We start from the raw sequence: 27617 nt of genomic DNA, 5'->3' as shown, positions 1-27617 counted from the left end.
GAGAGTACATATATATATAATTCCTATAAGAATTGCATCTGATATATGTATGTATGTTAATTTAGTTGGCTTTGCATTTAGTACATACCCTGTAGTGAAACGCAGACTGGTCAGCCAAATGTAGTTCACGATTTAGGTGAACTGCACCAACTTCGACTGTATGAATGAGAGCTGTACAAAAAAGTACACGGAAATTGTAAATAAAACGCAACATATTTAATTATTCATCAATATTTATTCAGTCGCCTTCAAAGTAATCCGCAGCAGATGTAGTACGCTTATGGCAACGATTCTTCCAGTCCTCGAAACACTTTGTGGATGGCCTTCAGCTCCTTTTGCGAATTTAGTTTTATCTCTACGATCGACTGAAAACGGGTTCCACGAAGCGACATTTTCAGTTTGGGGAACAAGAAAAAATCGAACGGAACTAAATCTGATGAATGCGGTGGTTGATCGATGCGCTTTTGGCTTTAAATTCGCTCACAATCGTGGCTCAATGCAGCCAAATATATCTCCTTATTGCCCGCAACAAATTTATGATGCACCAAACCACGAATATCGAAAAAACAATGAGCACCATCTTGATTTTTGAGCGGCGTGTTTTTTTTTATTTCGGCTTCTTTTTTCCCTACATTCCGATGTTTGTTTACTTGTTTGTATGTCAAACTCATAAACCCATGTCTCATCGGCAGTTATAATGCTCTCCATGAATTTGAAATCGGAATTCGCACGATGAAGCATGTCCAATGAGACCTGTTTCCGGTACTCTTTTTGAAAAAATGTCAGCTTTATCGGGACTAGTCGAGAAAGCACGCGTTTCATACCCAAAATACCCACCAAAATCATTCGAACGGACTCGCGAGAGATATCGAGCTCTCTTGTCATCCTCCAACACTTGCCTCATGATTTTCAAGCACCATATCAATCACTTTTTTAATATTTTCATCAGTTGGAGAGTTCAAAGGTCGTCCAGAACGAGGCAAGTCTTCAACGATCCCTCGACCGTCTATAAATTACAATTCCGGGCACTTTTTTATAACAATGTGAAGATCTTTTTATATGGAACCAACTGATCCCTTTTGCTTGAGCATGTTCTATGAAGCGACTAATTGCACCCTCTTATCATTTTTCTTTGTGTAGTTTGGTTTGATAAAGGCTTCATAATGGTGCTACATCCGTAACAATTCTAAACTAGCAATGAATTTTCCTGCAGGGTGCATATTGTTTTCGATCTTCATTTCTATATACAATTAAAGTATTAAAATCTTGTGCATGTATTTTGTTGCTTTATTTGTATAAATTCACTTAAAAATATTAAGGGTGTAACAAAAGAAGTGATTTCCATAATAAATTAAATTTATTTTTAGACAAATTTTAAATTTTCTCACATTAGAAGTTAGAAAAATAATTATGTTTAAATTTTTTAATTTTTTTCTGAGATCTTTTAAAAATCTGTTTGGAAATCAATATAAAAACCAATACTAAGACTTGAGATCGACATTATCATAGTTTCTAGAGACTCATAGTTTTATTCAAAAACAATTGAAGACTTATGTCGAATAGCAAAAAAAAAAGTAGATCAAGAAACTTCCGGTAACTCTATAAAAATTATGGCTTAAAAAAGTTTTTATAAAGGGTAATCCATTTCGAAGTTATCTAAGTACATTTTAAAGTAAAAAAAACACGGAAACTTCAAACTTATTGGCGAATGCTTACTATCATTCGAAAAAACATTCTTCGGCATTTATTTTTTAAGGATTATCTCTTTTAAATGTTGGCCGCGGCTACGTCTCAGATGGTCCATCGGTTGAGTCCAATTTTCGACGACTCGTTTGAGCATTTCGATGGTTAACTGGCGAATGACATGCGTGATGTTTTGCTCAAATCTTGAATCGAAGCGGTATTGTCCTCATAGATTTTAGTCTTTACACACGTTCTTGGTGGTTAATCAGCCGGCCCAAATGGTGAAATTATCTGCTCACCGAAGTTTTCTCTCAATAAATACATTAATAGATGCGATGTCTGGGAAGTGGCGCCGTCTTGTTGAGACCAAATGTCGCCGAGATCACGTCGCCATTGACGGTTACGTTCTCACTGGTATCATTATTTAAGAAATATGGACCAATGATTCCACCGGTACACAAATCTCATCAAACCGTTGTTCTTTCTGAATGAAATGGCCGCTCTGGAGTCTCTTCAGGTTGCTCTTCGTCCCAAATGCGGCAATTTCGTTTGTTTACATACCCATTGAGCCAGAAATGGACCTCACCGCTGAACAAAATTTGGCTCGAAAACGTCGGATCTCATTGGAACTTTTCAAAAGTCCATAGAACGAAGCGATGTCGATTGGGATAGTCGAGCGGTCGAGGGAAAAAAGTACCTCTATTTGGATCAACCGTTACTTAAGTTCCATTTAAGTATTAAAAGTGGTTCTGAAAATTCTTAGTACCATTTTGATGACCCACAAGTTGTTGAAAGAACTCTCTGGATGCGAAAGTGGCAGTTTTCACTTAACGGGAACACCAATATTAATCAGTTCAAATAGCAAAGCTATAGCTTTTTAGCTTAGAAATATTAAGTAAGTAGAATGATAAAAACTCTAGACTGTATATCAGTTCAAAGGGTTATGGGAGAGATCAAGAGTAATGACCACGTATATTTTTTCAAAATTTGAAGTTAACGATATTTGTAATGGTTAAGAACATATATCGAACACTTCTGGTCTGAATGTAAAAAATTCCACTAAACTTTATATTAATATTCTTATTTTTATTGTAGACTAAACAACTTAAGCCGCCAATATTACACCACACACATATGCACTTCAAGCTATTAAGAGACTATAGTAATTCTTCGTCGTTCCATCTCGCTTTAAATTTAGCATCAATTTAACTTTACTTGAGTAAATTAAATCACAAACAAATTATGCAGCGCGTTAAGCGTACAACTAAGAGATGAGCACAAGCCCGCCGGCTGACCTGGAAGATCAGTTGATTTTGAAGTGCAGACGAGTAAGTGACTTTTCCAATTGCGGCGTCTCAGCGGCACTATGAAGTGTCTGAAATTCACATCGTGGTCTGCTTTAAGCAGCTTTTATTTACTTCTATTTTCAATTGTAATCACAACAGAATCAAAATGTTAGTAAATTATTGAAAATATCGTTAGTGTGAAAAAATATATATTTAATTTTGGTGCATTTATTAATGGAAATATTGTTTGCAATTTCATGTTTGTCAGTTTACTCCGCATCCGTGGCACGTCAGTCGCTCATCACTGATTTGTTCGTTAATTACAATGCACTCGTTAAGCCCACCGGCGAGGGTCAACGCATTGATGTGCATACAAACTTAGTGTTAGAACATTTTGACTTTCGAGAGTCGGATGGATCAGTACATTTTGTGGGACTTTTGAATGTGGTAAGAGTGTAATTGAAATAATATTAAGATATTTACATACATACATATATACTACGAATATGTATGAGGCGAAGGAAAAAGTGCTCTTGTCAACTTGATCAAATTGGTCGAATTAGTCTAGAAACGACTGTTTGATGCACCGTACTCTCCTGATTGGCCCGGTGAGTCTTCTTTTTGTTTACAACACCGAGCCTAATAGGATACGCGATTTTAAGACGGGAAAAGAAGTTGGAGCTTTTTTGTTTTTTTTTTTTTCGTAGTTATTGTCGCAAATTTCAATAGACTCTGTGTCTCACTAACCATACCGATTCCAATGTCTCATCGTTTCACACATGACTTTTCATTTTTTGCACTCAGTTAGAATCGTTTCATCGTGTTTTGATTCTCCTTGCCATGCTCCTATCCAGATTGTCGTATATACAATGCTTGGACTTTCCAATGTTGATCACGATTTCGTGTGACAGCCATACACTACTCTTGGCAATCTCGTTCACTATCTCATTGCCCACTAAGCCTTTGTGTCCGGGCAACCAGTAAAAGTGAAGTCGCTTATGATAGTTAAGGCGACACTCTCCAGTACTATCCTGCTTCACTTCTGGCTGATATGGCAAACGTGATTAACTCCTTCATTGCAGCTTGGCTGTCCACGTAAATGTTAACTCTGGAGTTGACTTCTGATGGATTAGAGGTTAGCTTCGCGAGTTTCCCAATAGCAATGAGCTCAGATTGAAATATATTGCAGTAATCTGGCCGCTTAAAAGACGGTCTTATGCCTAACTTTGAACAATATATCACCGCAACATCTGTTGCTAACAAGCCTATATATACTTATATTATCGAAATCGTCGATATCGGACTATTACAGCATATATCTGTTACACAAACTGAACGATCAAAACCGTGACCTTGTATGGAAAACTTTTTTATAAAACGTGATATCTTCACGGAATTTGACACGGACTATTATTCAAGGCAGTGGTACAATCTCCGAAAAAAAATGTTCACATCGGAGCACTATAGCATATAGCTGCCATACAAACTGACCAATCAAAATCAAGTTCTTATATTAAATCTTTTGTATTTTAGAAGGGTATTATGGTTTTGGTGTAATCGAAGTTAACGTTTTTTCCTGTTTGATCATTTTAGCATGTTTTTTGATGGACCGAGCAAAATTTTATTTTTTTTTTGATACAAAAAATTTTATTTAAATTTACATATTATTTTTGTGAAGTTATTATAATTTATTTTTATTTTTTTAGCTTTGGCAAGATCCCAAATTGGGTTGGAACCCGCGCGATTACAATAATCTAACACGAATACCAGTGCGTCAAAAATTGATTTGGGTGCCAGACTTAGAGGTTTGTTTGCTCTAATATAAATAATGTATGTAATAATAATACAAATACAATACATCCCAAAATTAACGCAAGATTTGAGTTTGCCGCCATTCATGTAGTAAAGTGTTGACAACCTTAAAAGACAAACTATAGGAGAGCTGACAGTTTAGGTTTAGTAAAAATGGATACACCATGGAAAAATGGGTCTTCATTATGGAACAAAATATCAAAAATAAGGAAAATCGCAGTTTTTCGAAAAACTAAAAGGGATGAAGCACATTTTGATCTTTATGGATTTGTTAATACCCAAGTTGCTGTTTTTAGTGTTCTGAGGACCCACATGTGATTGTCGAAAATCATTAGCATCCACAACATGTAACTGTTTGGTCTGACTTTGCATAATGGACCATCTTCTTTTTACAACAGCGTGCCAGTCGTTCTTTCTTTTCGGTCTTTGTCGCCAATAGGAGATTACAAGTGTAGCCAGGTCCTTCTCCATCTGGTCTTTCCAACGGAGTGGAGGTCTTCCTCTTCCTGTGATTCCCCCGGCGGGTACTGCGCCGAATACTCTCAACCATTCGGACGACTTAACTTAGCCAGCGTAGCCGCTGTCTCTTAATTGGCTGAACTCGTACAGCTCGTCGTTCCATCGACTGCGGTATTCGCCGTTGCCAATGCGCAAAGGACCATAAATCTACCGCAGAACCTTTCTCTCGAAAATTCGTAACGCAGACTCATCAGATATTGATCGTGCATGCCTCTGTACCATATAGCAGGATGGGGATGTTGAGTGACTCGTAGAGTTTGGTATTTGTTCATCGAGAGAGGACTTTACTTTTCAATTGCCTACTTAGTCCGAAGTAGTAGTACTTGTTGGCAAGTGTTATAAGTCGTGGAGGCCTTTTGTCTAATGTTTTATTCCATAATTAACTTCATCCTCAGTGTATCAACAAACAAATTACAATCGAAAGACGAAAAACTGTGTTTTCTCTCTAATTCCAATCTTGCGTTAATTTAGGGTCACCCTGTGCATACATACATATGTATATTGTATGTGTGTATATACACCGTTCCACTTATTTGTTGCGATTACCATCATAAGCGAGAAACCCAATTTAAAGTTGAGAAAAATTCCTTAGTTATCACAAGGGCACCAATGGCTCGTGCCTGGTCTCCATTGGTGCGCTGCAAATGAGTAGTTCATATATACTTATATAATTCCATATGTACACAAATACATAGGTATACATATTCACATATTAACATATTTCAAATTTATGTTTGTATATATTTGCGAAAAATTATTAGGTTTACAACAATGCGCCCGATAAGTTTCTACGAATGCACCATCACGGCACCGTCATATTGGAACACACTGGCATGGTACTCTGGAGCGATAACGTTGATATGAATGTGTTTTGCACCACAAACATGAATAATTGGCCACATGATAAACATGAGTGTAAACTGAATCTCGGTTCGTGGACTTATGATGGTTTCGAATTGGACTTTAAGAATTACACGAACCCCAATGACAGCATGAGTTTTGAGGATAAGTATATGGCGAGTATGAAATATAAGGTGACTGATTTCAGTGTGGTACGTGTAGCCACTGTCTACTCGTGTTGTGCCGAGCCATATATCGTTATGGAGTATCATCTGAGTTTTGAGCGACGTTGTGCCTTTGTTACCGTATTTCGCGCGCTGGGTTCAACGGTTATATTACTATCAATGCTTACACTATGTTTTGAGACAAGTCATCATTCGAAAATATGTCTCAATGGTTTGAATTTGATCATAATAACCTTCGTTTTGCTATATTTTGCTCAAAATGTGGGTAAATTCGCGCGTACTACACCTTACGTTGGTGAGTTAGTGTGGTGAAATTCATGAATTTAAAAATTATAAGCGGTTAATGCATTTGTTTATTTGCAGCGAAATTTTTCAGTTGCAGCTACATTTTGGTTACATTCCAACAGCTACTGACCGTATTTTCAATATTCGCCACACATGCTTCGTATCGCGGCAAACTACATCCCGCTATATCTAACTTGCTCCGGCACTCATTTGTTTCTTATATCACACCAAAGCGGAAAATGCGTCTTGCTCAGCCTGAAACTTGCGACGTGAACGCTCAATTTGAGGATGTGACATTGCAGGAGTTTAGTAATTTGATATCTGCCGACGAAACACCTTATGAATGGATGCAGTTGGCGAGCTTTATGGAGAGTTTTACAGTTATTATATTTAGCATTGCATATCTAATTTTAGCTACTGTATGTTTCGTTTAAACAATGTCAATTTAGGTATTATTACATACATACATATGTATACATAAATTCAAATCATTAACTTGAGGACAAATATGATATATGTATGTACGTGTTAATTACTTTCCGGTTAAATAAAAAACGTTGAAATATGATATAAGTTAGGCTTAAACACAAGTCCTGGAAATAGTTGTATACAATATATATACATATGTACATCGGCGATAATACACTGCACTTCCGCTTCGCTTTTGTGCGACAAAGTTAATGTTTTCTGTGGTGACCTATTCTGAATAGGAAAATTCGAATTAAATATAATATGTAAATTTTTTTCTTTGGATTTGCGATATCTAGAACTGACTGTGGCGGAAACAAGTCTCCGTAGTCGACTTACGGTTAATCTTAAAATTTCTACACAAGTTGGGTCAGCTTATACATATGTGCGCTATTTAAGAGCTAATGCTGCTTTTTGTCTTATTGTAACTTACTCCAGATGTAATTAAGAACGGCCAGTGCAAAACTTAAAGCACGTCGTGCTAATGGATGTCACTTCACCACCGGATGGTGATCAGAGGAAATGGGTTTCACGCCAGTTGAGCAAAATATTGTCAATTATTTGTGAATGTTTTATGCCACTACACAACAACAAAAGGTAATTAATTGATTACTGCAATTTGACACATGTGTACGTGCATAAATAGAAATTCTGCATCTACAGAATTATACAGTTACATCAAAAATTCCTCAAGCAAACAAATAAAAATTCGAGATGGTAATACTATATAACATATGTACGTCAGCTGTTCAGCCTTTCTGTTATGTGTGCGAGCTTGTATTGAGATTGTGAAGTAAATTTAAAGAAAAGAAATATGAGTCTACAAACGGAGGAAAAAATTGCTTTTAATCCAAACAATCCACATGATTTGGGTATTTCTTATCATTAACAATTTTGTAAGCTTAATTTTGCAATTCAAATTTTTCAAGGCGATCCTAACGACACCTCCTTGAGGAAAGTGGAAAAGGAAGTGCTTATTCCCAGGATTATGCGAGATCGAGCGAAACAAATTCACTGCAGTAAAGAAGTACAGGAATTTGAAACGTGTTGTAAGGCAAACAGCATATTAATGGTTGTAACATGCCGAAATGAAAATTCCGCTTTGAAGTCATGCCTAACCAAATGGTATAAAAATGATGAATTTAGAGAAGAATGCACTAAAATTTATCTGGAAGAGCGTTCAGATTACCGTCGTACTGGCATTCCAAAAAAACATCGTGTGCAAAAAATGTAATTTTCATCGTTCTATTTTGTTATCTTTTGACTTTGTACAAATGAAGTGCTGTTAAATCGTCGAATTATTGTTTCTGAAATTTTAAGTGCAGCAATGTCGGAAATAGTATTATAAGTTAAATCATTAGGTTTCGACACTTCCAGCAACAAGACATCCTTATCTGAGGTCTCGGCAATGCGCTGAAGTCCTTTGAGGTCTTTGATTGAGATATCTTTTGTATCAGATTTAATATGTACAAAAATAATGAAGCTAGCATGGTTGTAACGCGGACCTCTTTTATAAATCACTACAAAAGATAAAATTAAGTATTGATTGAATAAAAGTTATAAGCTTATTTACTCACAAAAGTTGCCGCCGAATTTAATACCACTTTTAATAACCCATCCTTTTGACTTAAGATATAGATAAGAACCCAAACATTCTAAAAAATGCGAATTAACATTTTTAGCGGCTTCCAAAAATTCTCTAAATTGCATTTCGTTACATTGGATATCGTGTATACGTAAGATACCAAGAAAATATGCCAGAAATGCAGACTCTTCCAATTCCAGTGACAGGCTCTCGGTATCATCGATGGTGCCAGTTGTTACTAATTTCGGCGCTCCTCTGGATTTACTGCCTTTACCAAAAAATCCATTTTCGTATATTTTTCTAATATCTTCGGCACCGCACACTTCTACCGAAATACCGGTGAATACTCCAATTACCGAAGAGCCGTCCGGAAGAGGTGGTGGCAATGAGCTTTTATTGCCACCTTTCTTTTGTTTAATTATTGGAGTAAATAACATTATCAATATGGACAATAGTGACAATTTAACGAAATGGAATGCGTTGGTTAAAAAGGCATCTTCGACTTTATAATCACATAATTTGTTATTGTTTATGCATTATTACTTTTTTTTTGATTTTAAACAAGTTGATAATCAGCTGAATGTCAAAATTTTGTAACAGGTGAAATAAATTTTAAACGTCAGGGATCACAGAGTGTTCTAGTAGTAATCAAAATAAGGAATAAAACCTTAAAAAACTGCTATTTATATATTTTTCTTTATTAATTCCTGCACATTGTTTCTTTAATGAAATTAATTATAATGCGGATACAATATAATTTGCCCCATAACTATTTTCTCTGCAAATTAAAATACAAATACACCACTTTACTAAAATTCGATATTTGAGGAATAGTTGAGCACTTCAAAAACAAAAGTCAGCTGTCAATGTTCCATCACACTACTAATTTGTTACAACTCTGTTTTCTGGGTCTTGTGACTTTTGTCAGCTGAATTGGTTCATCGCAATAGCGAAAAGTGCGAATTAAGTGAAATTTTGGGCAAAAAGATTGTGAAAATTCGTTTAATATTGCAATATAAGTGCTCTATTTAATTTCATAAAGTTAGCAAAAAATGGCAGACGTCAAAGAATTAATAAATTTGCCCGATGACAACATCGGTAAGTTTGCAAAAGAAAAAAATCTAACCACAAGACCAATGTATAAAATTGCTTAGATTGTGCCATATTTTAATTAAAATATATTTACAGATATGATTGCTGCCACTTCGGTGCTGCAGCAACAAGCAGCTGACATACGTACCAAGACCATTAATTGGGCATCCTATATGCAGTCGCAGATGATATCGCAAGAAGACTATAATGCAATCAGTGCACTAGACACTGCCAAGGCGGCCTATCTGCAGAAGAACTCTACTCAAGCAGTGAAAACCTTGTTAAATTTGCTAGCCCATGTCTCAAAAGATCAGACAATACAGTACATACTTGTGCTCATCGATGATCTGTTGCAAGAAGAACGTTCACGTGTTGACTTCTTTCATGACTACGCTAAGCAACATAAAGAGTGTGTGTGGGGACCTTTTCTCAACTTATTAAACCGTCAAGATGGTTTCATTGTTAACATGTCATCGAGAATTCTAGCTAAATTAGCTTGTTGGGGTCGCGAACTTATGCCCAAATCAGACCTTAACTTCTATTTGCAATTTTTGAAGGATCAGCTGACCGTGAACGTAAGTAATCTGTGTATGTGCAAACATGTGTATGTATATATGTATACAATACATCATAGATTTATAGGCCCTAAGCCACTTCATGCTATTATGTATCTTTAAGTATTGTAAAATTTTATTGAATACATTTATTTATATAGTTATTTCATTTACAATCATTGGTCGCGGCATGCATGTTTTTATGTTAAATAGTTTGCATGCATAGTGAAATGTTATAAGGTAGATCTTTGCGAGTAAATTTACCATTGTTATGTTGATGTATTTATAAAAATATATTGTCGGATTGCTTTTTTAGAAAACTAAACATCATTTATTGAATGTGAAAAAATAGTTAATTACAAATATTTAGAAAAATCGATGTCTCTGCTGGTTGTTATATCTATGAATTGAAATATCTATGAAACTATTAAAAAACAAGTGATTTAATAATTTAAATTGTGCCTGCAAATTGACTGGTGGAAACATATTGGAATGAGCTGTACATGGATGAGTTGTGCTTTCATAATAAATTATATATTATTTCTCCTGGTATGATTAAAGTTCAGTATTTTGGCGGATATTGAATGGTAGTCATATAAAAAATTAATTTAATCAAAACTTAATATCAACGATATGGTAGTCTCTATCAGTTTATGTGTGAGAATTAACTTGGGGAAAAAAGGGGTCATCTTCAAATAATTTTCTTTTTAATATATTTATTTTTTAAAGTATAAGCATCTTAGCATGCCTCAAAGATAATAACATAATATTTAATTTAATTAACGCAAATAATTTGCTTAACTATTAACTGCAAGTTCTTTGCTGCTGAAAAATTAAAGTAATGTCAGAAATATTAAAATACATACATATGTATATTCTTGGTGCCCACAACATAGATACTTATAATAAAGTCGGCTATGCTGTTTGTTCAGATACTCTATAAAATCCACATATAAACGATCTGTCGGTCTGTCGGTCTGTCCGTCTGATCATCTTTCTGTATATACGCGAACAAGTCCCTAATTTTATGAGATATCGATATACAATTTTGAACACGTCCTTTTGTCTCTAATAAGCTGCCGATATCGGGCCATTATAGCATCTAGCTGTAATACAAGTTAAGTGATTAATATCCCGTCCTTGTATGGAAATTTTTTTTTATTTGACGGGTTTTATCACCAAGTTTGTCATAGACTATTGACAAAGCGTACGCTACAATTCTTGTACATACATACATTTCTCAGATCGGACCACTACAGCATAGCATAATACAATCGAAGCCAATGGTTTTTCTTTTTTTTGTATAAAAAATTTGCAATTGACATGAGGTTCAGTTTTTTTTTATCAATAATAGATTTTTTCACACTTTAACAACACAAAACAATTCACAGAAAACACATAAAGGCATATGTATGTACATATATGTTTGTCAGTAAATAGGTACAGGTACACTGGTTTTCCGATAAATTAGCATGTTTTATATTATTTTCATAATTGGATATAAATACACAGTTGTAATTTTTATTTAATTTGGGAATGTTTATGTTCGTTTACTAACAATTTGTTGAGTGCTAAGTTGAGACAACAAAAAAATTATTAAAACTGAAATAGTCATTAAAAACCATTTAAACATTATCGAGGCCATTCAAAAAATAAAAGCACTATCAAATATTTGCACCACTAATATGACGAGCCTAGCTTTGAGGCTTGGAAAATGTCACATCTATACCACCACACGTTCCACCAACCACAATATCGCCATGGAGGTCACTTCGTTGTTAATAACATTATGTTTTAAATGTAAATACAATTTCAATTTCTAATGTGAATTTTTATTCAAATTACAAACATAAATATGTGTATCAATTACACTGTTTACACCACCACATACTACCGTCATTGATACTACCGAACAACAACAAAACTGAGTGCACTAATCACATTGATATAACCAAACAAACGAATTGGCACATACAATGTACTCGACACGCCATACGCAATCCTTAGGCCAAGGCATATATAAAAGAGCAGGCCACACTAGCTAGACGTGTGCAGACAATTGTGGTACATCAGCACGGACATGGGCATGGTAAAGACCAGCAATCTTCTAAGAATAATAATCATTACAGTCCGAATGTGGCGCAACAACAACAATCACAGCAACAAATCACAGGCGAGAGATACCGTGAGATGACTGTGGAGCAACAAAATGCTCTCGTCGATGGCAGGGTACCCATTCCGGTAGAGTGAACTCTCTCTCTATTAAAAATTTCACCCGCAAAATAAAAAAAAATGCATTATCTATTATATTTAGGCATTTAGTAATTGTGATAATTGAAATATCACTTGCATATTCTTTTCTGAGTGTTTTGGCAAACAAATTGCTATAATTTAATAAGAAGCCAGTCGTTGATTCACTGCTATCTTCCAATCTTTAAATGTTGTGCTCAATAAATAATATATTTTCTCATAATTTGACTAAAGCCAATAGTGTATAGCGCTAGTTTTGTGCAAAAATAATTAACTTATGTATTTTTTATGTAGTAAAATAATGTAGTTTAAAAATGTGAATTTTAGCCGCTTATATTGATTGTAAAAATAATATTATGCTAACAACACTAATATCTCTGTGAAATTTTGAGTAAAGATTTTTAGCTTTATGCTATGTTCTAGTATGTTTATATGTATGTATTTTTATAGCGCTAAATGTAAAGGTTATTTTTATTGAAGTTTTCATGTGCTAAGTTTATGTATGATAGTTGACCAATCTATGAGTCTGAGTTGCGATCTTTAGCATATTTCTAAATTTTTGTATAGTGGATATATTTTCTAGTTTAAGATTAGGTAACTTACAAAATATTTTCTAAGTTTTCTATAAAAGCTTTAATTTAAAAATATTTTAAATTTTAAAGTTTACAAATAAGTATAAGATTTATATTCGTAAAAACTTACTACGAGTGGTGGCTTCAAAAAGCTATTAAAATACAGTTCAACTTCCATAACTAGAACTTCTATAACTCGAAGTTCTCTAGTATTCGAATTCGTATTGGCAATAGAAGTCAAATTTCTTACAAATTCCATAACATAACTCGAAGTTTTTTTGTAGATTATGGTGATTCGAGTTAGAAAAGTTTAACTTTACTTCCTAAATACCTGAAAAATATAATATTACAGGTAAAAATTTTGAAAAGTGCTCTTATTTCTTATATTATAAAATATTTAAAGAAAAATGTAATATTTTTTCAATCTATCTATATCTTTCTTAAGTTACACATTACACCACGAACAGTTTGCCACGAATTTTATATCGCCCAGAAAAAGTAGAACGTCGGAGATCCTATGAAATATACATATACATATGTAAATGTTAGTGATCAGCATGGGGAGTTGAGTCGACTTATTTTTTATAAAAAAAAAAATGGATATGGCTAAATCGTCTTTTAATAATTTAAGCCATGTCCATTTGTCTGTCTGTCTGTATATACGCGACCTAGTCCCTCCATTTTTAAGATGTCGATCAAAAATTTTTATATTTTGGAAAAATTTGTTTAGTTTGGATCGTTTGATAAAGTTATTGAAAAGTCGATGTTAACGTTTTTTTCGTGTTTTAATTTACATAATTTATATAATACCGTATTTTTAATTTATTTTCAACTAGTTAATGCAAGTGATATACACAAATATGTTTTATCCCCAATATTTTTGGGACTTTCTAAAACACACCGTTTTACATTATCTATAGTATTTAATACTTTTTTGAATTTTTAAAATTTCCTTTCAATATATAACCTCTGGTTTGAAAAATCGCTGTGGTAAATGTAATGATGTTTAGAGTTTTATTATTTGGTAAGCTATTTCTGGAAAAAATGTACTGCACACAAAAAGCTGTTTGCACCTAGTTTCTTAGCTTAGATTTTATTACTATTCGGTAGTCTTCTAGAAAATGTTATATTAGTAGAATTAGTTTCAAGTAAATTTTATAGAAACTCACAGAAGTTAACTAATCAAACTAATTAATTTATTGCACTAATGCTAATGCTCATAAGTTGTTAAGTAATCATGTATATCTTTTGATCCAACGGATTTTCTGTATAGGCCAATGAGTATATCCAATCTGTTGCTCGCTGTCTTCAAATGATGCTTCGTATTGATGAGTATCGCTTCGCTTTCGTTTCGGTTGATGGCATTAGCACATTGATCAGCATTCTATCGTCTCGCGTTAACTTCCAGGTAAGTTATTATCAAAAAAAATTATGTCATAAATAATAGAAAAACGTTTCTACTTTCATTTAAGGTGCAATACCAATTGGTGTTCTGCTTATGGGTGCTCACTTTCAACCCACTTTTGGCCACAAAAATGAACAAGTTCAGTGTTATACCAATTTTGGCAGATATCCTCAGTGATAGTGCAAAGGAAAAGGTATATTTGTAATTATCATCAAATATTCAACTTTTGTTTAATGTAATTTATAATTTTTTATTGTAGGTAACTCGCATTATTCTCGCCGTATTCCGCAATTTGATCGAGAAGCCCACAGATCCACAAGTGGCGAAGGAGCATTGCATTGCTATGGTTCAGTGCAAGGTTCTGAAACAGTTGTCCATTTTGGAGCAACGTCGCTTCGATGATGAGGACATCTCTGCTGATGTGGAATTCCTCACCGAGAAGCTACAGAACTCTGTACAGGATTTGAGCTCCTTCGATGAATATGCCACTGAATTACGTAGCGCACGTCTCGAATGGTCGCCAGTACATAAATCGGCTAAGTTTTGGCGTGAAAATGCTCATCGTTTGAATGAGAAGAATTACGAGCTTTTGCGTATACTGGTGCATTTATTAGAAACATCAAAGGATCATATTATTTTGTCTGTAGCTTGTTTCGATATCGGTGAATACGTGCGCCATTATCCCCGAGGCAAACAGTAAGTTCGCGAACTTGTATAGCAATTGTAGCTTAATAATCGTATTTCCTTTTAATTACAGTGTTTTAGAGCAATTGGGCGGTAAACAAATTGTTATGCAGCTGCTGGCTCACGACGATCCAAATGTGCGTTATGAGGCTCTCTTAGCGGTACAAAAATTGATGGTGCACAATTGGTAAGTTTAATTAAATAAATATATGTAAACGAAATTTGTATTTTCAATCATCCATTCATTTTAAATTTATATGTAATCATTTTAAAGAAATCATTTTAAAAACGCCATCGAAACCATTTTAACAATCAAAATAATTCAGCAACGAAGGTGTCAAGCACATTTTTTCATTCGTACTGTAAAATTATGTTTATTGAATTATGAATTTATTTGTATTAAAATTATCATTCAATAAATCAATTTCCATAGGGAATACCTGGGCAAGCAATTGGAAAAGGAAAACGAGAATCAACCTCAGAAAGGCGGTTCAGCGCCAATCAGCGGTAAAGCCTAAATAAATAAAATAATATGCGTTTGCTTGTCAAAAGTATGCAATCGACTAGTGTAGTCGATAAAGTAAATGTTAAATGTACTAAATCCCTTATAAAACAATAAAACGAAAACAGAATGATTTCTTGTTATTCACAATAAATATTAAAGCTTATGAAATTAAAGTATAAAAGCAACAGCAAAAATTGCACATGTAAAATATTGCAACTTAAAGTGCAACATTGTATTATACATTTAGTTTTGTTCATCATTCCATTTTATTTTGCCTACTATTCTGTACATGTTTTTTTTTTTTTTTTTTTTGTTATTGTTGAAATGCCTTGGTCTTAGATCTATTATTTATAAAGCTTGTCAAATTCGTGCGTACATAATATTCTAAATATTGTTTATATGTTGTTACAGAAGTATTGAATTAGTATTTTTTGTGATTTATGCAAATTTTACGATCACTTTAATTGCTTCGTTGCTAATATCTGCGTATATACGAAGAAGTTTCAATAAATATTTAAATAAATATATTATATAGTAAAACAAACATTTGACTCATATGTATACATTTAACTCATAAAGTAAGTATAAACGTAATTACTCTAAAATCGGGCGGTTCCTAAACGGTTAGGTTTTCTTTAGTTATATCATTATTTACAACAGTAACGCCGTAGCCTGGAAAAGGGCCATTCGTGTGTCTTCCTATAAGGCCTTCACTTGTTGAGACATTATCTTCCCTTTATTCCACCGGAAGGTTAAGTCTAATGTAAGGCTTAGGAATTAGACCTCTTTACACAACTCAAACTCCCTTCCACCAAGTGTTAGTGTTACGCCCGGAAGAGACTTCGTTTCGTAAAAGGAACGACGGTTGTTTTTGACTGGCTGATAATTAGATCCTATCGAATTGCACTATCTCTTTGCTAGACTTAAGCCCCTTTGAACTATGTCGCAGAGGGTTTTTTCCATCTTTACCTCATGCCATTATGACATTCCCATCTTTGCGAGTAACTCAAAGAGCTCATTTACTACTAAACTCCATAGTAGGGGGATAGAACGAAACCCTTTTGGCTGCCCTCGTAATATCAAGACGAATCTTGCTATCCCCCACAGTGGTTTCAGCTATCCTACTACATTTAAATTTGGTTAGAAACTCAATTCACTGAATAAGGCCAAAACAAAAAAAAAGTGTTACTAGGTTGTTGTTGTAGTGGCATAGATTTGCCGAGTTGACAGTCATTTGCAGGATAAAAAAATCCGGTTAAAAAACACGGTTGTCTGGGAACGGTGTCTTACTAGGTCTCACCCAATGGTAAGTTGAAGCCATTACCATATATCTCTTCAAATAAAATTAACAAAGCGTCCGATTTTAAACAAATCGTCACAAATTTCATTCCAGCAGCATCAAAGGCCTATTATACAAAGCCTTAATAAATAAAATACTTCTATTTTCAGTTTTTTATTGGTTTATTGTTACTGGTTTTATCGAGTTTGAATCACTTTATTTTCTTCAGCACTTTGAAATAAAAACCAACTAAAAAATTGGTTATATTTCATTTGCACAATTAAATTAAATAATTAAATTGTCCTATGTAGAATAGTTAAATTAAAAACTAAATTGTATCTTTGCTCTTAAACGGATGATGACGTTCTCTTTGCTAGTGTGCTATTTGGTACAAATTGTCTTCATAGGCAACACACGCCTGCAATTCAAAACATCATCGGCCAAACCCAAGTTATTGTTTTTACAGTGTATGTCCTTAATTATAAAGAGCTAGATGAGGTGGTTTACTTTATGATAGCTTCTTTTACAACTGTTGATGGTTTTCTGACTGAAATTTACTTGGTGGCTGATTTCAGGTAAGCAATCAAATCACCACGTTCATTGGGCTTTTTCAGACCGGCGAAGACCATCTTTGTACCAGGGATGTACTTCTTGGGGTTTTCCAAGTATTCGAAAAGGGTATCCTCATTCCAGGTAATGCCTTTCGCCTTGTTGGCATCTGTGTAGGAGAAACCGGCAGCCTGACCAGTCTTACGGCCGAACAGACCGTGCAAGTTTGGGCCGACCTTATGCTTGCCACCAGCCTCAACAGTGTGGCATTGTGCGCAACGTTGGACAAAGAGTTTCTTGCCCTTTTCTACATCACCAGCTGGTACGCCCATTTTTGTAGTTCTCAATGAATGTTAATAGGTACTCACTCTGTAAATAATAAGAAAAAAGGATTAATACTAAACTGTTTATGTTTTGTTTTGTACAAGTAATTGCGAAATTTGAACTTAAATATTAAATGCAATAACAACAATTAACACCTTGTCCTCAATAAACTCTGCACAATAATACCGGACAAAACTATCTTATAAATCTCGATCGATAAGACCAACAAATGCAATTACTTTATGGGGGAAAACCTTATCAAAGTTATATTATGTAATTGAATACAGCGGAAACATCTATGTATGTACATATGCATATCGCAATGACCGCTGTCTGATGCTTAACGATTAAGCACACAGCAACAGCTTTACTTGTATTCTCTCGTGGTATATGAAATCATTTAGAGTTTTGTGTAAAACTTTGTACCGTGCATGGCCGCGATCATTTCAAAAGCTGACTCAACTCTACGTAAACACCCCCCGACTGCAACGCCCGTCATTCTACTTGTTTTGTCTCGTGGTCTTCGTAAAAAAATTTACTTCCAACAAATGCAAGTTCTAGGTCGCTCATAACGTGTAAGCATTTAATAATTGCTATTAAAAAATGTCAACAAGAGAAAACGAAGTGTAGATGTGTCTGTACATACAAGCAAACCTTACTGACATACACACTTGTAATATGCGTGAAAATATTTGCACTTGAAAAAGCGTTATTTGGTCATGAGGAGAATTTGTTATGTAACTACTTTGCGTTTAATAGAACAAAAGAAACAGACGTTGACCTCTACTTCCAATTACGTAGGCTTTGAATTGAATAAACCCGTTATATAAGTTAAAATATTCTACATTTTAATATTTTTTAATTCCTACAAAATGCTTTACTAACCTATGCATTTGTATGTGTAATTATTGAAATCAATTTTTGTAAAGCAAACAAAACTTTTCCTATGTGTCAGTGCAGTGTAAACGCCTTCACACATATTAATTTTTAAATGTTTATATACATAGATACGTGGACGTAAGTACATTATATGCATATATACATATACATATGTATGTTTGTAAGTATACAACCTAAAATATTTGTTCTTGAAGAAAGCTAATGTGTGAAATTTAGAACACGATCCACTTGCAAAAAGTTAAGTAACATGAAAATGACCATGAAAAATTTCCATCACCCACGTGACATATTTGTTATGTAAATGTAGATTAATAATGGAAACAGGTTGCGAATTAAATTATCATTCTCTATTAAAAAGTAAAAGAAACGTGGCGAAGAATGCCATCAAAGAATGTGTGAATGAAAGTAATTACGATAAAATAACCGTTTCCTTCCTAAGATTCTACTATCATTTTTTATACATACATATGTACATATGTATATCATTGGTCTTTAGCACCAAATTTCTATAAAGATAAAAATGGTAGCACGCAACTCGCACGTTTTTATGTAACATAGATCAACCCCTATTTTTTTCTATGCAAAGAAACCCCTTCGCACCACCTATCCATAGCTACCTGTATATGTATACAATTTAACGCACTTTGCCACTGGTATACTTATTTATGTAATCAATTTAGCAATCGAATTGGAATATTTCTGTTTGCTTTAACTTTTTTGAAACAATGTAAACTTAGAAAAAATATATAAGCATTACGACAATGACACACACATTTAACTTTATATATTCTATAGTTTATATGTAATAGTAACGTTCCAGAATATTTTATATTTAACACCAAATTTCCCACTGTACTTACATTGAACACAAATACAACTCGACTAAATTTTAGCACTCCATGTGAGTTTCGTCGCGCCAATATCAGCTGGCTTACTTTATAAAGCAACGCTGTACATTTGCGAAAAATGATAGGCAAAGCAACACTAATTCCATTATCGCATGTCTTCACGTTCAATATTATCTCTGAGATGCTGAAATGATAAATAGTTATATTATATAAGTAAATACACATATTTTCAGTAGTTAAAGTCTAATTATAATTAAAATAATTTATATATTTATTAATTACCGAAATAAATAGTATAAAGAACTATTTATTGCGTTGCGTTGTTGTTGTTTCAGTATGAACTGTCAAGTAAAGCGAGGAAAGTTGTATATGAATGGCAGTGACAGTGATATGACAACACTTTTTCAAGCCAGCAGGGTTGTAATAAGCTTGCTTATGATGACTTAATATATGAGAGTTTTTGATAAATTATTATAAAAGGGTAATTAAGCTCTCACAAAGAAAACACTAAATTATTGATTTCAATAAAGTTAGGTTAGGGTATAGGTCTAACTTCTATCTGTTAGATGCTTAGATGGGAGAGGTGATAACTGACTGCAGTTTAGATAGAGCTAACGTAGGTAACGTCTTCAAAAACAATACCGTTCACAGAAGAACAGCTTATCCAAATTGGCTCATCTAAGACTTATCAACATTATAAAAATCCCTCAGCTAAAATTTTTCGATATTCCCGAATCAACGCAATTATTTCAATTTAGAATTTATTAAACATTTAATATTTTAATAATATAGAAGAAAGTGATTAAAGAATTATGGATTTTACTTCGCGCTCTTTAAAAACGCAATAACATCGGCTCGTTCTTCGGCCTTCTTGATTCCCGCAAATACCATTTTTGTGCCTGGTATGTATTTCTTCGGATTCTGCAAGTACTCGAATAATGCGTCTTCAGTCCAAGTTACACCTTTACTTTTATTTGCATCCGTATATTTATAATCCCCGAGTGAACCACTCTTTCGTCCAACTACACCATGCAGGTTTGGTCCAACCTTATGACGAGCACCCTTCTCAATCGGATGACATTGGGCACATTTTTGCATGAAAATCTTCTTTCCGTTCTCCGCATTGCCAGCTGGAACACCCATTGTTTAAAATGTTACGTTTCAATCAATTTTTTTTTATTGTACAAAGAGGTAATTAAGCAGAATATTGGGAAAGCAAATCAATATTAAATGAGAAATCAAAAACTGACTTTTATAGAATTTACTCGTAAAATTTTACAGCGTCACCGTCAAATGAAATGTATTTCAAAATATTTATTCAAAATAAGTTTGCAATAGCATTGCCAGATATTATTAAGTAAAAAAGTAAAGAACTTGCTTTTGATTGATCTGTTTATATTGAAGATTTAAAACTATAGTGGTCTAATCCGTTGCCCTGGACAATAATCCACGTTAAATTTCGTTAAGATTTCCATACAAAGACTTGATTCCGATCGTTCAGTTTGTATGACAGCTATATTCTATAGCTATATTCTATAGTCCGATATCGGCGGTTTCGATAAATGAGCAGCTTCTTAGGGAGAAAAGAATAACACCAAAACTGAGGGTTTCCGTATATACAGACAAACGGATAGACGATCGTGACTAAATCGATTCAGCTCATCACACTGATCACCATATCCTTCACTTTTCTAATATTTTCATTAGTTAAAGAGGTCGAAGGTCATCCAGCACGAGCCATGTCTTCAACGATCTCTCGATCGTCTTTGAAGGCTTTGTACCACTCGTAGGCTTGTGTTTTTGATAAAACCGAGATCGTATAAGAGAGCTTTATGGGAACTGGTGTGAAAATGGACGATGGGCGTGGCACCGCCCACTTTTTTGGCGAAATCCCATATCTCGGGTCCCAACCAACCGATTTCGAAATTTAGTGTATTTCTTACATTCTTATGAATTTCTTACATTCTTATGTCACAGTGCAAAAATGGACAAAATCGGACAACAAACACGCCTACTTCCCATATAACACAATTTTAAACTTGATTCGCCCAGTTTCCAGTACAAAAATCAAGAAAGAATTAATATAACGGGATAAAACTTTGCACGAATAATGTCTTAAGTATGTACATATGTGCCACCTTATGACCAAAAATTGTTTAAATCCAATAAAAACTGTTCAAGTCCCTAGGTACCGAATATTTAGACCCCGGTACCTATAGTTGACTTTTGACCGAAAAAATGTCGGTCAATGTGTGATATATAGTATGTATGTATATAACTGAAATTAAGGGATAATCCTTCTCTTATAATGGCATGTCAAAAATGGGTTGAATCGGACCTATACTTCCCTTAGCCCCCATATACTTAATACAAAGATTTTCGAACTTCAGGGTGAATTTATGCTGAATATACCGGCCAATATGTCAGTTATTCCAATGAAAATAAGAGAACGTGTTTTGTTCTTAACAGTGTATCTTTGTGCCTGTGAAATAGATAAGTAAATTGTAAAGGAAATTTGGCCCAGCTCCTTTATCACTAATATCAAGATTTTCTAACATCCGAATGACTTTACTCTATACGATTGATTTTACAGCTTAAAGTATTTCCTTGGTTTTGATTCTTGCAAGTTGAAAGAGTATAAACTGTTCGGTTGCACCCGAACTTAGCCTTTCCTTCCTTATTTTGAAATATGTGACCTGGTCTACGGAAAGGGGGCTTAGGTGTCAAAAAAAAGGAGAACAATTAATGAGATAACGAGAAACTGACGATTATTTTTAACAGATTTTCCCAGAAAACTAGTTTTCGCACGTTAGCTCCCTTTTCGTAGACCAGGTCACATATATTTTTGAAGAATAGTACATATTTCGGTCTGTACAATTATTATTTGAGGTATAAGTAAGGATACGGACCGATTTTACACATTTTTCGAAGACTTTCAGCGGTACCATATATGCAGGTTATTATTTCGATGCCTTCCAAAATGTCTTATTTGTCTATTTCAAGGGCAAATACATAAATTGATGAAAACTCAAAGTGAGCCTCTATGGGAAAAAGTTTATGAAAAATGGTTTATTATTTTAAGAGAGGATAGCAAAATCAAGGGTTAGTTGTGTGTAAGAAACCAGCAATTTTTCATTATATAGTAGGATTTGCGAATATTTTTCACAATCACTATAGCATAGAGTTTCCTGGCAGACTGCGTGACTTTGTCGCTTCATTTAGCATTCGTTAATATTTTTGCGTTTACGAAGCCATTATGCCCACTCCTTATCATTCCATAATTGTATGTTTGCCCAAAAGTATGTGTTTGTATTCAAATAACCCTAAGACGTTTTGGCTTTACTTGGATATACATATGTATGTACATACTTTTATTACGACATCGACCTTGAAATGTGCTGTGTTGAATATATGTTTATAAGTATGTATGGTATATATACATAAGTATATACATACATAGATACATGTGTATATGACTATGTAACTCTTATGATAGCATAGCCCAAAGGGCAGCAAAAGTTCTCTAAATAATTTTATGAAGCGAAAACAAAACAAGCAAACCGATATACACAAAATTAGAAATCAAGTAATCATAATCGGAATTAACACAAGGCTCGGGCAAGTGCTGAAAGTCTAAAAAACATTGATTGAGACCAATGATTACACTCACTTTATTATTCAGGATGGAAAATAATAATAACAAATGAGCAGATCATCATCAAAATTGGTCCTGTCTTTCTTGAATTATAAATGGTATAATTAACCCGACTTTGTTTCATTTACTAGATATGTATGTATATGTACATAGATGTCTTTTCAAAATAAGCAAAGAGCTTCAATTGAACTTCGAAGATGTTTAGAGTATAAATAAATGTGTGGACGAGCAGAGCTGCTCGTATGATTACGTAATTTTCTATAGTCATATGGTTTTCGTTGATTTCTTGCGGCGACCCATGTTCCTTTGCAATTCAATTACGTAATCTATATGAAGTTACTTGCGGATGTGCAAGCTTGGCTAAGTGATTTGTTTGTGTCTCCAAAGTAAATCTTACTGAAACAATAAGCTTTTCTTTCTCACGAAGTTTTCATAACTCTCATGGTAAATCACTCGCACGCTATGGCCGACCATATTTTTGCATTACAAAAAATTGAGTTTGAATATAATATGTACTATATATAAGTACGTATGTATACGAGTGTTGTTATCTACTTCTTAAGATCAGTACTTGAAAATAAAAGATGCTACTGTGAGCAAAAAATAGTAAGACTTTGTTCATAATTTAAATCAGGCGATAAGCTGCACGTTATTGGTTGAAAATTTGGCGAAAAACTCACGAAGAATCCATGCCGTATGCGATGGTGAATTTTCGTGTTGCAAAACCCAAAAGTTGTCGGCATATTTTTACGAATAGCTTCGCGGAATGGACGCATAATACTCAAATAGTAGTCCTTGTTGACAGTTTGGCCAGTCGGAAGTAATTCGCAGTGCCCCACACATTGATAATCGAAGAAAACTGTCAACATATCCTTGATTTTTGACCTGTTTGACGTATTTTTATTGGCTTCGGCTCCCTTTTGCCACGATTTTCGATCGATTGATCGTCTGTTTCCGGGTTGTAAGCACAGATCCAAGACTCATCGCCAATAATAACACGTTTCATGACATTCTGGTAGTCGGAAAGCAATGTTTCACAGACGTGAATGCGACGCTAATTTTTGAAAACATTTAGAGATTTTGGAACCAATCTTGCTTTCACTTTTCTTATTCCCAAATTATCTTTCAAAATGGTTTTCATTGATGCTTCCGATAATCCAACGCTGTCATTAAGTTCGCTGACTATTAATCGTCGATTCTCAAGTACCAATTCCTTTGATTTAATTGACGTGTTGATCTTAAGTTGATGTTGATGGCCGTTCTGGACGTGGTTCGTCGTCAACACATTCTCGACCCTCTTTGAATAATTTGTACCAATCAAAATCACTTGCTCGAGAAAAACAATTATGCCCAAAAGTCTTTTGCAACATTCTGAACGTTTCAGCACCAGAAATTTGATTCCGCTCACAAATTTAATGGAACTTTCTTAATTAATTTAAAAAATATCGTAAATTTCTTTAAAACAATTTCCAAAGAAATACGTTTTTGTGCAGATTTTTATGATTTTCAGATCAATTTTTCCACAATTTCGTGTTTTTATCTAGAATTATATGATTTGACTATTTGATTTTATATTTTGCTATACATTTTTCTTAATTTACTATGAGTTTGTATGATACGATTATTAACTAAGTACATTCGACATCTACTGCAAAAGTAGGAAAAATATTTATAATTCTGTAAGATCACTTCTTCATTGCTCTAATTGTGACATGTTTAGTTCATCCAACAGTTCATTTTCAATTTCAAAGAGAAATAAGAAATATAGAAATAGCTACGTGTCGTAAGTTTTCTTTGTTTGACAGGAAAATATTGACATTGATTAATGCCGTCATAAAAGAAATGAAAGGAAAGCACCGTTTGCAATTGCTACGACAGTTCGCTTCGTTTATGACATGTCAATATATTGCCTCAGTGATTCTTGGTTCATAGATCCTACATTTTCCACATGGTGATGATTTGATTTTGAAGCATGTTACAAGGGATTAAGGCGAGCAGATCAGTAGATCTCCTGCGTTCTAATTTAGTCTAGCAGGATCTCACGATCGATAATGTTGGAAAAGGCTTAAAGTGGACGATCTTCGATCTCTTCAACAAATATTAAAAAAGTGAAGGATATGGTGTGTGAAAATCGTCAGGCAAGTGTTAGAGAGATGGCAAGAGAGCTTGACATCTTCCGCGAGTTCATTCGAATAATTTTGGTGGATATTTTGGGTATGAAACGCGTTCTTACTCTACTCGTCCCGTTAAAGCTGAATTTTCAAAAAGTGTGCCGTAAATGGGTCTCTTTGGACATGCTTGATCATGTGAATTCTGATCCTAGATTTATGGATAATACTATAACCGCCGATGACACATGGGTTTATGAGCTTGACATGCAAACAAGTTAACAATCATCGGAATGGAGGGAAAAAATCGAGTCGAAACCATAAAACCACGCCAAAACCGCTCAAAAATCAAGGTGATACTCCTTGTTTGTTTTCGATATTCGTGGTTTGGTGCGTCATGAATTTGTTTCGGAGAGACTGGTCGTCAATAAGGAGTTCTATTGGGTCGTATTGAGGCGTTTGCGTGAGAACATCCATTGAAAACGGCCAGAATTGTGGAAGAACTTTACACAATGATAATGCACCGTCGCATCGAGCCACTATTGTGACCGAATTTAAAGCCAAAAACGCAATGAATACCATCGATCAAGCACCGTAACCAGATTTGACTCCGTGTGATTTTTTCTTGTTTCCTAAACTGAAAATGCCGCTACATGAAACACGTTTTGAGTCGATCAAAGAGATAAAACTATATTCGCAAAGGAGCTGAAGCCCATCCAAAAAGTGCTTATAAAAAGTTTTGTTTTCGGAGAGTGTATTACATCTGGAAAAATCGTTGGACAAAATAAATGATGATGAAAATCAAATATTCTGCATTTCATTTACAATTCCCGGGTACTGTTTTATGCTTAAAGCTTTATATCATGATTTAAATTCCTCAATGGCGTTAACACCACTAAAGAAATTCAATACAGACCTATATAGATATGTACATACATACATACATATATAGGTGCGCACTTAAATTTTAATGCCGTCGTAATGGGTCGTGGGTAAAAGCGCTTGTATGGAACACATGCAGACTTCCACATAGCTGAACGTGCAACCTGATATTCTACATAGAATCACTACGATTTCATGCCGTGTCTGCAACGAATATGTAATGAAGGCCTAATGACTGCCGTGACGCTAATTTATACGCGTCCCGCATTTCTCGAACCTCACCAACAACTGTGCTGGGCCAATGAGAAAAATAAGAAAAATGCCAAAAACTGATTTCAAAACTCGGCTGGAAAGTGTTATGGCAAATTAAAACTTCTAACCATTGCCAGACGCTGGGGCATAAATCATTGGGAAAGCAATCACCAATTATGATAATTAGTCATTCTCGAAAATACTCTCACACACGCGCACCTACATAGGCACTTAGTGTAGATATGTTTGTATGTATGTATGTATATGTAAAGTCTAATAGGTGAAATATAGTATATTGATTGCAAGTGGCGGGCGTGCATTGAGTAATCGGCCAAAAATACATACTTTTGTGCAACCGCCAACCAAATCTAAATGGAGTAATAAAAAATTGAAAAAAAAAAATTAAAAAAATTTAAAAAAATAAACTAACAAATTTAATGATTTTCAAGTGAACAGCACACATTTGCACACAAGAACTAATTTTTCGAAAACATTTTTATGAGTTTTATGATTTTTATGCTTGTAACGACACAAAATGTGGGACAGTCCGTGCACCACGACGCTCACGCGCCAGCCCGATTTCGGGAGCTTTTGCATTGAGCAACCGTGCCGTGTGAGTGCGAGCTATAAAGTTGGCTTTTCTATGCCATGTGGTGTTTGTTGTTGCTGTATGTAGTAGACCATGTGTGGTGTTGTTGGCGCTGATGAGATGGGTCGCGGTTGTTGGTGTTGCAATTGAAATGATGTCACTTGATGGCCGAGTCATTGGTTCTTTGGGCGCATGTTTGGAGAGCAGAGGGTGTGTTTAGATTTATGCTTACGTTGAGATTGATAATTTATGAATGCTTTTGGCGCTTGATTCTTGAAAACGGCAATTAATTACGGCGTAAATAAATAAAGTATATTTGAAGAAATGCTTAAGGCCAATTTGTAGGAAGTACGCATTCAGTTTTTTGTTTATGAAGAAACACACATACATACATTTGTATAAGTACTATGCGTGTGTCTATCTATTGTGGTAGGTCTGACACGCTGTAAATAATTATTACAATCAATTAAATGGCAATTTTTAGAAAAGTGTTCACAATACTTTTT

The 27617-nt window shown here is 34.4% G+C and overlaps 6 protein-coding genes across 8 annotated transcripts; 3 read left to right on the top strand and 3 right to left on the bottom strand.

The window, feature by feature from the left end:
* The first annotated feature begins 2982 nt into the window (after positions 1-2982).
* LOC126754165 (acetylcholine receptor subunit alpha-like 1) lies at positions 2983-7183 on the top strand. Its single transcript, XM_050466120.1, has 5 exons — positions 2983-3137; positions 3238-3416; positions 4676-4774; positions 6062-6620; positions 6689-7183. Exons 1-5 carry the CDS (start codon positions 3050-3052, stop codon positions 7042-7044), a joined length of 1281 nt encoding a protein of 426 aa, XP_050322077.1. The 5' UTR covers positions 2983-3049; the 3' UTR covers positions 7045-7183.
* Positions 7184-7816: 633 nt separating this feature from the next.
* Positions 7817-8376, top strand: LOC126754167 (COX assembly mitochondrial protein homolog). The gene is made up of 2 exons (XM_050466122.1): positions 7817-7950; positions 8008-8376. Exons 1-2 carry the CDS (start codon positions 7893-7895, stop codon positions 8310-8312), a joined length of 363 nt encoding a protein of 120 aa, XP_050322079.1. The 5' UTR covers positions 7817-7892; the 3' UTR covers positions 8313-8376.
* LOC126754166 (tRNA-splicing endonuclease subunit Sen2) lies at positions 8310-9255 on the bottom strand. Its single transcript, XM_050466121.1, has 2 exons — positions 8656-9255; positions 8310-8598 (listed from the first exon to the last, which is right to left on the bottom strand). The coding sequence occupies exons 1-2, from the start codon at positions 9098-9100 to the stop codon at positions 8324-8326; spliced, it is 720 nt and encodes a 239-aa protein (XP_050322078.1). The 5' UTR covers positions 9101-9255; the 3' UTR covers positions 8310-8323.
* Positions 9256-9567: 312 nt separating this feature from the next.
* LOC126754164 (V-type proton ATPase subunit H) lies at positions 9568-15876 on the top strand. 2 transcript variants are annotated; one of them, XM_050466117.1, is made up of 8 exons: positions 9568-9761; positions 9852-10330; positions 12317-12550; positions 14405-14539; positions 14604-14729; positions 14796-15232; positions 15294-15407; positions 15654-15876. In XM_050466117.1, the coding sequence occupies exons 1-8, from the start codon at positions 9716-9718 to the stop codon at positions 15736-15738; spliced, it is 1656 nt and encodes a 551-aa protein (XP_050322074.1). In that variant the 5' UTR covers positions 9568-9715; the 3' UTR covers positions 15739-15876. The 2 variants fall into 2 exon arrangements, with proteins under 2 accessions (XP_050322074.1, XP_050322076.1); XM_050466119.1 differs by lacking the exon at positions 12317-12550 and having other exon boundaries at positions 9570-9761.
* A 1286-nt stretch (positions 15877-17162) lies between these two features.
* On the bottom strand, positions 17163-19743 carry LOC126752771 (cytochrome c-2). 2 transcript variants are annotated; one of them, XM_050463749.1, is made up of 2 exons: positions 19638-19743; positions 17163-17922 (listed from the first exon to the last, which is right to left on the bottom strand). In XM_050463749.1, the coding sequence occupies exon 2, from the start codon at positions 17883-17885 to the stop codon at positions 17559-17561; it is 327 nt and encodes a 108-aa protein (XP_050319706.1). In that variant the 5' UTR covers positions 17886-17922; positions 19638-19743; the 3' UTR covers positions 17163-17558. The 2 variants fall into 2 exon arrangements, with proteins under 2 accessions (XP_050319706.1, XP_050319707.1); XM_050463750.1 differs by lacking the exon at positions 19638-19743 and adding an exon at positions 19550-19568.
* Positions 19744-20431: 688 nt separating this feature from the next.
* Positions 20432-21068, bottom strand: LOC126752772 (cytochrome c-2-like). The gene has a single exon (XM_050463751.1). The coding sequence runs from the start codon at positions 20766-20768 to the stop codon at positions 20445-20447; it is 324 nt and encodes a 107-aa protein (XP_050319708.1). The 5' UTR covers positions 20769-21068; the 3' UTR covers positions 20432-20444.
* Between the last annotated feature and the right edge of the window lie 6549 nt (positions 21069-27617).

Source organism: Bactrocera neohumeralis, chromosome 3, assembly GCF_024586455.1.
Source record: "Bactrocera neohumeralis isolate Rockhampton chromosome 3, APGP_CSIRO_Bneo_wtdbg2-racon-allhic-juicebox.fasta_v2, whole genome shotgun sequence".
NCBI lineage: Eukaryota > Metazoa > Arthropoda > Insecta > Diptera > Tephritidae > Bactrocera > Bactrocera neohumeralis.
This window is presented reverse-complemented; position numbering and strand designations above follow the sequence as displayed.